The 12,500-nt window shown below is 50.2% G+C and overlaps 1 protein-coding gene across 4 annotated transcripts in view; it reads left to right on the forward strand.

Moving 5' to 3' along the window:
• LOC307077118 (stAR-related lipid transfer protein 13-like) overlaps positions 1-12,500 on the forward strand; it is a 62,855-nt gene that overhangs the window by 33,952 nt on the left and 16,403 nt on the right. The window contains exon 1 of one of the 4 annotated variants that reach the window (XM_079738405.1): positions 5,311-6,031. The exons of 2 other annotated variants lie outside the window; for them this stretch is intronic. In XM_079738405.1, coding sequence (XP_079594531.1) covers positions 5,503-6,031 — 529 coding nt within the window. In that variant the 5' untranslated portion in view covers positions 5,311-5,502. Of the gene's footprint in view, positions 1-5,310; positions 6,032-10,659; positions 10,704-12,500 lie in introns of those variants that run through there. One more of the 4 variants, XM_079738407.1, reaches the window with a different exon arrangement.

The raw sequence follows: 12,500 nt of genomic DNA on the forward strand, positions 1-12,500 counted from the left end.
GTCAACCAGACACCGGGCCACACCTGGCCCCCACCAACAGGCTGCCCTCTTCCCAGCAGTAGCAGCGTCCTCTACCCCTCCGGACAGCAACAGACACCCAACACCCCCCCCGCCCCACCAGCCCGGGCCCCTCTGCTACTGTGTGTTACTGCAGGGAGTCGCTCAGACGTCACGCTGAGTGTGCAGCCTCCAGGCCAGAGACAGCCGACGCTGTTAGCTTGTCGGCGCTACTGCTCGGTGACTTCTCTCCTTTCGGGGGACCGGGGATGTTGGATAACGTTTGAGGGCAGGTGAGGAGGAGGGAGGGCGATGGGGAGGGTTAGGACGCAGAGAGAGGGAAGAGAGATAATGGAGCGTGAGATGGGCGAACGGACGAAAGGGGAAGGGAGAAAACCGCAAGGAGGAAAGGGGAAGATGAGAGAGAGGAGGAACTGAGTACATGACACAGGCTGTTTACTTTGACATCCTCTTATTTCTGCTGTTGCATAAACATCACAGTCAGTAGAAATGTTTATTTTCTATGCTTTTTGGTGACCTCCTCCCTTTTGGAGACTGGTGACCTGATATGATGTGTGAGGGCAGGTGAGGTCTCCATGACCTCACCTGGTGAGGATGAGGATGACGACAACGCATATGACGGGCTATAAGAGGGGTTGGTTCTCCACAGGGCTGATTGGTTGATGGTTAAATTCCCTGCCCCTGCCCTTGAGTGTGTACGAATGCATTGAGAGTACATTACAGCAGGCTGATTACGTTTGTAATCCTAAGGATTTGGGACTGGTGCTGGTGGGATGCAGCTCCCTTTGTGTGTGTGGGATTAGGGGCTTTGAGTGGTGTGTGTGTGTGTGTGTGTGTGTGTGTGTGTGTGTGTGTGTGTGTGTGTGTGTGTGTGTGTGTGTGTGTGTGTGTGTGTGTGTGTGTGTTTGTGTGTCCGTGGTACAGAGAGAACTGTGTTTTTACCGTGAATGTGTTTAGATGAATGAACGTGACTATCGATATATTTTTAATTCCTTAGCTCAGTCTCATTGCTTCCTTTGTGTGGGGGTGAGTGTTTATGTGTGTGTGTGTGTGTGTGTGTGTGTGTGTGTGTGTGTGTGTGTGTGTGTGTGTGTGCATGTGTATAGGACCAAGAGAGCTGTGTTTGGTCGGTGTGACACGTCTGCATGTGTTTGGATGAATGAACATAACTCTCTCCCTGTGTTTGAAGACGAGTTTCAGAACGAACCATTTCCGGAACACTCTGTTCGCGTTCTGTTCTTTCCATTATCTTTCAGCTCATTCATTCATCATTCAGCTCTGCCCTCTCATCACCCCCCCTCCCCATCTGGCAGCCGTCGTTGATCTACGACAGCTCTCATCACTTTTAACCACTCAGATAAATCTTCTCATCGTCCCTGGTGACCTAAAACAACACCAGACCAAAAGCACACTGATGAACCACCAGCCCTTCAGAGGAAATACTTTTCCCTCACACACGTACCGGACTGTAAACCTGGCCCAGACTCAAACCATCACCGTTACACGCATGTGTCTCTGGAACCGCGTTTAATCGCACGCCAAGTAAACCGTTGACTCGCGTTTCTGTCGCAGTTAACTTGAGTACACTCTGAAGGCTCGTTGTGATGTGTTGCCGCCTTGATTGATTGTATACTGTCGTCAACAGTAGTTGAAATGAGCCTCAAGTCGGGTTCCGTTTGAAGGGTTGGTCGTCAGAATACGGCATCTGCTATGTGTTCATTCTTTGTGTCCAGGACCATCAGAAATATGAGCAATGCTGGACTGTATGCTAAAGCTAAAGGCCAAAGACGCTGCAGGATTGAATAGCTACTATTATCTTGACTCTGTCTGCATGAATGCATCGCTTCTGGCCCTGAATGTGACAATGATTGGAGAATGAATGCATGATGGCTGGTAGTATATTACTTTGTTATGATATATACTGAGATGTAACTACTGCTCTAGTGGCATTTCAGTTCCTTTTAACTATATAACTATGTAAGGAGATATACTGAGATGTTACTCCTGCTATAAAAGCATCTCAGTAGTCTAGTACTATATTACTATGGTACTATATATTCTATAGTAGCAACTCAGTAGCCTGTTACTATATTACTATGTTACTCTATATACTATAGTAGTGTCTCGGTAGCCTGTTACTATATTACTATGTTACTATATATACTATAGTAGCATCTCAGTAGCCTGTTACTATATTACTATGGTACTATATATACTATAGCAGCGTCTCAGTAGCCTGTTACTATATTACTATGTTACTATATATACTATAGTAGCATCTCAGTAGCCTGTTACTGTATTACTATGTTACTATATATACTATAGTAGCATCTCAGTAGCCTGTTACTATATTACTATGGTACTATATATTCTATAGTAGCATCTCAGTAGCCTGTTACTATATTACTATGGTACTATATATACTATAGCAGCGTCTCAGTAGCCTGTTGCTATATACACTGAGATGTTATCACTGCTATAGCAGCATCTCAGTAGCCTGTAACTATAGCGGGCGGAAGGGTAGTAAGACTGTCCACTCATCTCTTTACTCCAGAACCCAGTGACAGCTCCACACGCGTTTATGTGAGCCACGGGCTATCAAGTTGTTCTGCCCTACCCCAAAAACGATCGTATATTATTGAGTTTGGTTTCCTCCAGAGGGCGGTCTATTCCAGTCCGTTTACTGCTGCCTCCTGAGGCTGCAGAGGGCCTGCTGCAGAAGCCAGCGGACTTCAACTTAAAGACCTGTGTTCTGGGCGCCCGACTGCCACAATCACTTTCACTTGGCTTCGTGTTTTTCGCAGTAGGTGGGTCTGACGACGGTCTGAGTATCAATCTTTGCTGACTCACCTGTCATCCACCACTGTGTGTGTGTGTGTGTGTGTGTGTGTGCGTGTGTGCACATGTGTATGTGTGTGTTGGTGTGTCTGTGCACGTGCCTCTGTGGGACATTTGCCCTGTGATTGACTTCACTGACCTATATACTTCCAAGTCCTCCCCTCGCCCCCAACCTCTCCTCCTCTCCCCCTCCCTCCCTCCCTCCCCTCCCTCCCCTCCCCTCCCTCCCTCCCTCCCCTCCCCTCCCCTCCCTCCCTCCCCTCCCTCCCTCCCTCCCTCCCCTCCCTCCCCTCCCCTCCCCTCCCCTCCCTCCCCTCCCCTCCCCTCCCTCCCTCCCCTCCCTCCCTCCCCTCCCTCCCTCCCTCCCTCCCTCCCCTCCCTCCCTCCCCTCCCTCCCTCCCTCCCTCCCTCCCTCCCCTCCCTCCCTCCCTCCCTCCCCTCCCTCCCTCCCCTCCCCTCCCTCCCTGTGTCCATACCTTAAATGAGTCGAAACTCACCCAACCTTGGCCCTGGCAGTAAAGTGCCCCCCTCCCTCCTGCTCCATCCTCCCACAGCATTCCATACATTTATCCTTTAGCCTCGCTGTTCTGCGCTGTTACGCCTGCTGGCAGCGCTCCGTTCCACTGCGCCGGGGTCAGCCATCAGTCAGGGGCTAGCACGACGCTACCGCTAAGAGCTAGCATGACTGTGGCGTTGAGACTGGCGCCACGCCAGTCCTGCGTGTTGCTTACACACAGCCACCATTGAATGTTGTACGTCCTGGCACTTGTACATTGCACTTATTCAAGGTACTTAATTGTGTAGCGTCTACAGTAGCTGCTGTCGCTGCTTTACACGGGGAATGGGTTAGCCTAGCGATTGTAATACTTGCACTTGGTTCTATGAACGTCTTTACTGTACCGACAGCGATATATTGTTTCACTTCTTATGACAAGTGTACTTATTGTAACAAATGCACTTATTGTAAGTCGCTTTGGATAAAAGCGTCTGCTAAATGCCCTAAATGTAAATGTAAATGTAACATACAAGCCGGCGAGGGGCCTGTTGGGTGAACTGGATGAAACAAGGTTCCTGAAGCGATCATGAATGAAATATGGGACATTTACTGTTATGCAAGCCACAGACCTTCATTCTGTGTAAATATTTAATACACATGCTGTCAGACTTAACGAACGGTAACGAAAAGACCCGGCCCTGACGTTCACCGCGTTAGGTGTGGAGCGATGACCACGAGTACGACGCCGCTCAGATCGAAACGTTATCACATCCTTAGATACACCCTTCCGCCAGCGACGCATACTTCCCCTCACGAGACGAGACGCATGAGATCAGTGCCCCCCCCACACACACACACACACACACACACACACACACACACACACACACACCCTAGCACCGTAAACAAGCAGGCGGTGGGCGGTGTCTCCTTCACGCGCCAGGGCGGGACTCTGCGTTCCAGCCCCGCCGGCCTGAATGCTGCCTCTGTGGCCTGATGCCCCCCCCCCTGGCCCCGGGGTAGGAGGAGGAGGAGGAGGAGGAGCAGGACGGCGCGTCACAGACAATAGGCTGCTCCCACACGCATTCCTCCCCTGGCCCACACGCCCCTCGCACCGGCGCATTGTTCTGCTTTTCCCGTCGGACGCCACGGGATGCCGGGGTGGGGGAGACGGCCGCTCGCCCTCTGGGAGGGCAGGGAGCGAGCTGGTGGTGGTTAGCGACACACACACACACACACACACACACACACACACACACACACACACACACACGGGGATGTACACACACGTACCTGAACACACGCTCGTGTACAGTACATACACATGTACGTACACGCACACGCACACACACACACGCACACGCATAAACGTACACACACATGTGCATACACACACACACACACACACACACACTCACACTCACACAAATGTAAGCACATACATACACACACATGCCTGTACGCACGCACGTACTGTACGTACATGTAACTTTTTACATATTACACATTTGTTGCAATTAATCTAAAAATCATCTATCACGTTCACACACACACACATACACACACACACACACCCCACTACCATAACCACTGACAGCTGGGTGAACTTTCCCATGGTAAAGTGTGGTCCTGGCACCGTTTCAGGAAGTCCCTGGTCACAGCAGCGTCCCATTGGCTGCTCTGCTGCCCACATGACCAGAGGACGGAGGAGGTGGAAGCGCCCAGCCCAGCCCACCCCTCCCCCCCCTCGAGAGTCCCTTTCCATCCAGCCAATCACACGGAGCCGGGCCCCGACGTGCTCATACACGCTGGCCGACAGCGGGGGGGGGGGGGGGGGGGGGAGAGAGAGGAAGATGTCTCTCCGTTGAGTCAGGGCTTGTGGCTCGGGCGTGCGAAGGATCTGCTTCGAGAGAGAGAGAGAGAGAGAGAGAGAGAGAGAGAGAGAGAGAGCCCTCACCTTTGGGTGGGTGAGAAGTTGGAGGCTGCAGCTCAGAGAGACATCCAGTCGTTCCGCTGGCGTTTGGACAACGGTCTCTCCAGGTCCCAGATGAGATCAGACTAGAGCGCAGGAGCCACAGACGACTGCGAGCCCACCCCCTGGACTAAGTGGGCGCTGTACGAGGTGTTTAGCGGGTGTGTTGGGGGGCAGCATGGCCTCCTTCGTGTGCTGGATAGGAGCGGCGGACGACACAGAGGGGGACGCAGGGGCCGCTACGATGGAGGACGGCGTGGCAGGAGCCCACCAGACGGCCGCGGCCCTCCGAGGTTCTGCGGACCTCGAGGGGACCGCCGTGACGTTCGGGGAGGACCGGGGCCAAGGGGACCCCGCCCACACCACAGACTCCGCCCGCGCAATGGACGACGCCCACGCCACGGACGACGCCCACGCCACGGACGAGGGCAAGGACGTTGTGGGCGAGGGGGGTCCGGGTGGCGGGGGACGGGAGGAGGAGGAGGAGGAGAGGACGAAGAGGGCGGAGGAGGAGGAGGACAACGGGTCAGGCTGTGAGAGCGACGGAGACGGGGCCGCGGGCGGGGCCGGGCAGGTGTGTCTGGGCGCCATGACGCCAGACGGGCAGGACTACTACCTGAGGCTAGGCCACACCCCCCGGCGGCGCTCCGCCCTGCGTCTCTCCCGGATCATCGCCCGGCAACAGCTGCTGGCCCGGCTGGAGCAAGGTAGAGACGGGGGGGGGGGGGTCTCTCACATGGAGGTCTCTGCCATGGTGCTCTCGGTGTTTTGCATTGGTCAGTGATGGAACAGATCTCTAAGAAAGCTTAACTGGTTGTTGTAGACCAGTAGTAAATAGAAAGGCTCCATGCCATCTTGACTTGGTAGTTTCAAGTTTGGGTATTTGGATTGTTATGTTTTGAGTTAGGATTGTTAGAAAATGGATTTGGGAAACATCCGTGCGGTAGTAGTGGAGTATAGACGCTCTCCCCTGAATGCTGTTCAGGAGGAATTCGGTGGAGCCATGGATAGACTTGTTTGTGTCCCTGCCCACTCATTCCCTCATGGTCATTTCCTCGACTTCCTGTCACATGGCCTTGTGTTTGTAGGGGTGCGGACGTGATACTTCCTGGTTGTCATGGAAACGTCACCTCACCGGCACAAGGCAATTAGAACGGGCCTTTCCATGCTCTTGCTGCAGAGCTTGACCCCTCCTCTGTGTCTGTGAATTCAGTTAGCGCTGTTGGCTACGTCGTCATTTTCGCTCACTTCCTGTCGGTTGGAGCAGTTTGCACTCCCCTCCCTCCTCCCCACATCTTGTCTCCTTTTTCTCTCGAGGATGTATTCTCTTCTTCCTTCTCTTCCGCCATTCCTATTCGCTTGTCGGGTTTGGGTGTGTCGGACATTCCTGGGAGCGCTGTGATCAGTTGCTTCACCTGTTCCGCCATTGTCAGGCAACACTGGAATCCTGCTGCCTGCCCCGTTAAAATGCAGATAGGACCGCCTCTTGGCAGAGTTCTCTCTCCTGATTGGATAAACGGGGAACGGGATACCATAACATTTGCTTTCTGTTTACTGCATAGTAGAGACTCTGGGAGACTCATGTTATAGACCAAACATGCTTTATCAAGGATGGCTGTCGCAATATAGAGCTCTTTAATGCTTATTTTAACAAAATTAATATTGCCTACAGCTCCTTTAATATTGGGTTCTGTCACCTCATGAATCATTTCGTGGTATTTTGTAGTTTGCAGTGTGGTACGGTCTTGCGGAACAGGGCGATGAAGGGATGGGTTCTGTAGTCGTTGGAGTGGAAGGTGCTTGTCAGATCTTGTGGTTGGCATGACGACCCCTCTATCCTTAGAGGTCAGGATTCAGATGCGGCATGAAAAGTGAGGGGGAATGAAAAGGAAGAGGGGGGGGAGGGAGGGAGGGAGGGAGAGAGGGGAGAGGAATGTAGGATACAGGTTTGTGCCTGCATCCTTTTAAAAAGCAATCATGCACACTTGCAAAAAGCAACTGTGATACATGTGCACTTACTTACCGCTAAATTCTTTCTTTCTTTCATTACGCTCGAGCACACACACGCGCATACAGATACACACACACACACACACACACACACACACACACACACACACACACACACACACACACACAGAAGACATGGGAGAGAGAGACATGTTTGGCATTGCCCTTGTATTTCGTCTCCCCTTGTACCACAATCATATATCTTTAGCGGATCATCTTTTTTGTCCTTTCAATTACACAACCTTCTAGCTAAACATAGGTTCCTCCCCAAGTTAATATAAGTATTTTGGACGAGACAAAAACAGACCGTCAAATAAAAGAAAGGCAAACTAGATGGATGAGGATTACATAGTCTATGTCTGCGACTCCGCTCCTCTACTCCTGGCTTTGTTTTTTTAGGTAGACTTGCCCCCCTCTGCTGGAGAAGCCGTGACATTACAATCATACTTCTGCACCTTTTTGCTTTTCATCTATCCTTCATAAATGTCCCTCATACCCCAAGGTTTTCTCCTTTAAACTTGGCGATATTTTACACAGGGTAACAGGTGGTGTAGTCTATAGTGGACAGGTTATCCAGTTCCCAGTGCTAAGGTCTAGGCTGGAGTCCCAGGCATCCCCAGTCGACTTTAACTACCTTCAACAACTGGGCTTCCACTGTGTTCCCTTTGCGTCCCTCTGCGTGTGATATGTTATCCATATGGGGCTGCTCTGTTCGGGGCATGACATGAGATTGTGCTCTTATACTGTGCGACACACACACACACACACACACACACATGCTCTGCTTTTCCTCAGTGACCTTCCCAAAACATGGAGGACTTAAGTGTTTTAGCTGACGTGGGAATATGGCTGCTTTCCAACCCTCTCCTCAGACGGCCTGTTCCCCCTCTCTCTCTACCCGTCTGTCTGTCTGTCTGTCTGTCTGTCTGTCTGTCTCTCTCTTCCCTTCTGTCTGTCTCTCTGTCTCTCTCGCTTCCCCTCTGTCTGTCTCTGTCTCTCTCTCTTCCCCTCTCTCGGTCTGTCTCTCTCTCTTTCTGTCTCTCTCTCTTCCTCTCTGTCTGTCTCTCCCCTCCTCTTCATCTGTCTCTATCTCTTCCCCTCTGTCGGTCTGTCTGTCTCTCTATTTTTAAAGTCCTCTTCCTCACACCTTTAATTCTGCTCCATTATATTTTACATGTGTTTGTGTGGATGTGTGTGTGTGGTTTTTTTGCATGGATGTGTTTGTGTTGATTTGTTTGTGTGGATGCTCAACAACATATGTTGCACAGACAACACAGACCCACTGGAGTTGTCGTGATTAGGGATTTAGTGGTCAGTGATTGCCCCAGCTGTCATCAGTGTCACAGGAGGAAGTCTTGTTCCTGCGTCCATTCTTGGCGCCTGGGAAACACAGGACAGGAAATGATGTCACACCATGGCGCTTATAGGGGGAGGGGAACCTTGAGAATCGAGACTCTCTGTGTGAGGCAGACACAACAGCACAGAGAGAGAGAGAGAGAGAGGGAGGGAGGGAGGGAGGGAGGGAGAGAGAGAGAGAGAGTGATAGAGAGAGAGAGAGAGAGAGAGACAGAGAGAGAGAGAGAGTGACAGAGAGAGAGTGACAGAGAGAGAGAAAGATTGCAGGAGGGATATAGGGAGAAAGAGTTATTGGCTTCCCACAGATCCTTGGTTTTTTCTCCTGTGGATGAAAGACAGGAAGTGGCGGCGATGGAGGGGGACGCCACCGAGACGTCGCTCGGCTGGGAAGCCTTCTTTCAAAGGGGGGCCTGAGGTTTTATGATGTCATGGCCCCCCTCGCCATTCACGCACGTTACGCAACGACTTAGCTCGTAGCCTGTAAGCCCTCGCTGGTCATGTAGTGCACACACACACACACACACACACACACACACACACACACACACACACACACACGTCCGCCCAGCCCACCTGTCGTGTTCCTTTACTGCTTCTTATAGTGCACAACAGAACTGGAGGGAAATGGCACAGTATAAAGACCCTGGATTACTGTGTGTGTGTGTGTGTGTGTGTGTGTGTGTGTGTGTGTGTGTGTGTGTGTGTGTGTGTGTGTGTGTGTGTGTGTGTGCGTGTGTGTCTGTGTGTGTTCCGAGGCCTATGAATGATGTGTTTGTGTTCTAATTAATCTCTTGATTAAATTGGGCCCAGAAGGACAGCGAGCTTTTGTCCTCGCAGCGGCGCGAGCGCCAAACACTTGCTGCCTCTGGTGGGGTGGAAACAAACACATGCACACTGGCATGATGCAGCACACACACACACACACATTCACACAGGCACCCACACATGCATACACTCACACACATGCAAACACACACACACAACCACATGCACACACACACACACAAACGCGCACACATGTCACACACACATATATGCATGCTTGTGTTTGTGCGCACACACATGACAGACACACACACACACATTTCCGAGGGCTTTAGATTTTTCTATTTGCAAAAAGTAAAGAAGTAAAATGAGCAGCATGCAGTACAGCCAGATACTGCGCCTCAACCTTAATCTGCCCTCTAGATTAATGAGACAAAATTAACACTTTATGTATTATTGCTTTTAGACTTGAACCCTCTTCACGTAAGCCTCTTCAAAAACAAGGATGATATGTCATGAATGATATGAAGGTGACAATCATAGTGTAGGAAGGCAATGGTTACCGTGGCAGTGATTACCGTGGTTTATTCCCACAGACACGTTGTTAAGCCACACTGGTAAACACATATATTATTATCAAAACACAGTGTTCTGCTGCGGTTTGAGGGTATTCGTCCCCCAGGGACGGGTTACAGTGGAGGACATGTTGGCCAGGGAAGACACACCGACCACAAGATACGGGGTGGTAATCACTAAGTATTGGAGAGAGAGGAGAAGTTTGATTTGAGAGAAAATTAGACCGCACATGAAAGCTGCACGTGGTTGACAGAGAAACGGAGGAGAGAGAGAGAGAGAGAGCGAGGAGAGGAGAGGAGGATAGAGAGAGAGCCATAGGGAGAGAGAGAGAGAGCGAGAGAGAGCGAGAGCGAGTGAAAGAGCAAGAGAGAGAGAGAGAGAGGGAGAGAGAGAGAGACAGGGAGGGAGAAAGAGAGCCATAGGGAGAGAGAGAGGGGGAGAAAAAGTGAACAAATCCTAGTCCTGCTGAATACTACTAGTGGATGGATGTGCCAGAGAGAACGAATGAAGAGGAATTCTAATGGAAAAGCAAAGATTCAAAGCAATATAAACATACACACACACACACACACACACACACACACACACACACACACACACGCACACGCACACACACATGCACACACAAACACCAGGATCTCCAACACTATGAGCGATCGATGGGGGCTTCACGTGAGTTACATTTTCGATTTTCAGATTCTTTATTTATTTGGTCAACATCTCTGGTCTTCTTCCGATTGGTTTTCATTTTTCGGTGAGTGTGACTGAACAAACCGCCTCTAGCTCTATGCTCTGGAGACAGCAGAGGGGAATTAAGGCGTGATTGTGTTTTCAGAAGATCCCGTCCACACAGATGTGATCCCCACACAGATGTGGAAATCAATTTCTGTGGCTCTTTTGTGTCGTCTCTTAAATTGCTTACATGGCACGGCTGGACTTCTGTGTCCCGTTCTGTTAAGGTGGTGCCGCTGGTTCTCAGTGAGACGGGTGTGGCAGTGAGACAGGTGGGCTGTGTCTATGTATCTCAGTGACACGGTCGGGTAGCGAAGGGTGAGACAGGTGTGAGGTGTTCAGGTAGGGTAGAGACATGTTCGAAACACAGGTGGTCGTTTGGAGGAGCAATGCAAGGACGTCATTCTAATTAAATTAAATTCAATTCAATTTTATTTGTATAGCCCTTAATCACCATTACAGTCTTAAAGGGCTTAACAGGCCAAATATTTATGACTCCCCTATTTACCCAAGCCCCCACAAGGGCAATAAAAAGCTCCCTTGAATTAGCCAGGAAGAAATCTTGGGAAGAAACGCAGAGTAGGGGATCCCTTCTTCCAGGGAGGGTCAGGAGTGCAATGGGGGCCATAATTGACATACATATAAATACATGCACAACATTTGAAATTGGTGATGAGCTGGCCGGTTAACCGTGAGGAGAGTCCAGGCATCCAGTCCAGTCACCGCAACACGCTAGAACAGACAGAATAGTGAATTAGAACGGAAGAGTACATAGTGGAAAAGTATACTGCTATTCATTTAGTAACTGTATTAACTGTATTAACCGCATCTGTATCGTTTTCACACTCCTATGTTCCAAACGCATGATTGTAGAGATGCGTTTTGAGCTTTCCTTTGAATAGCTCCACAGAGTCAGCTTTCCTAATCACCGGTGGGAGCCTATTCAATAGGAAGGGGGCTCGATAGGCAAACGCTCTCTGTCCAGCTGATTTCTTTTTAACCTTCGGTAGTGAAAGAAGGCCAGCTCCCGAAGACCGGAGAGGCCGAGAAGGACTATAAGGAATGATCAGGTCCTTCAGGTAGGATGGAGATAGTCCATGTTCTGGAAGTTATTGGTAGCCAGTGCAAAGAGGCGAGAATAGGAGAGATGTGATCAAACTTTCTCATTCTAGTCAGCAGTCTAGCTGCAGCCTTCTGTACAAGCTGTAGACTTCTCATGGTAGAGTTTGGTAGTCCCAAGAACAATGAATTACAATAATCCAGTCTTGATGATATCAATGCATGAATCAGTATCTCTGCATCTGGTGCAGATAACATTGGTCTGATTTTTGCAATGCTTCTCAGCTGAAAAAATAACAATAATACCATCGCCGAGAAGAAGTTGTTTTTCTTGTTCCTGAAAGTGATATCGAAGTAACCTGACCGGCGAAGCCGACGTAGAAGAATAATGGCTTAGCCTTTTCATCATTGATATTGATTCACCAAATATGAATGAGATGCTGTGAAAATGCTTAAACCATCCAAAACAAAGATGGACATCTACAACATCCTCAGCTCCGTCCATTAGTTAATAGATATTTAACCGGGATGCTGAGGGGAAGTGTGTCCATGGTCACTGAGGGCTGTGCTGCAGTATTTGGGGGGTGTGTGGGTCAGATTGTGGAGTGAACATGTGATTACTATTACCCTGGTACAGAGTGAGTGTGGTCGGAGCTGGGATATGTAAGCTGATCCGAT

The sequence above is a fragment of the Pollachius pollachius genome, assembly GCF_949987615.1.
Source record: "Pollachius pollachius genome assembly, chromosome: 6".
Lineage (NCBI taxonomy): Eukaryota > Metazoa > Chordata > Actinopteri > Gadiformes > Gadidae > Pollachius > Pollachius pollachius.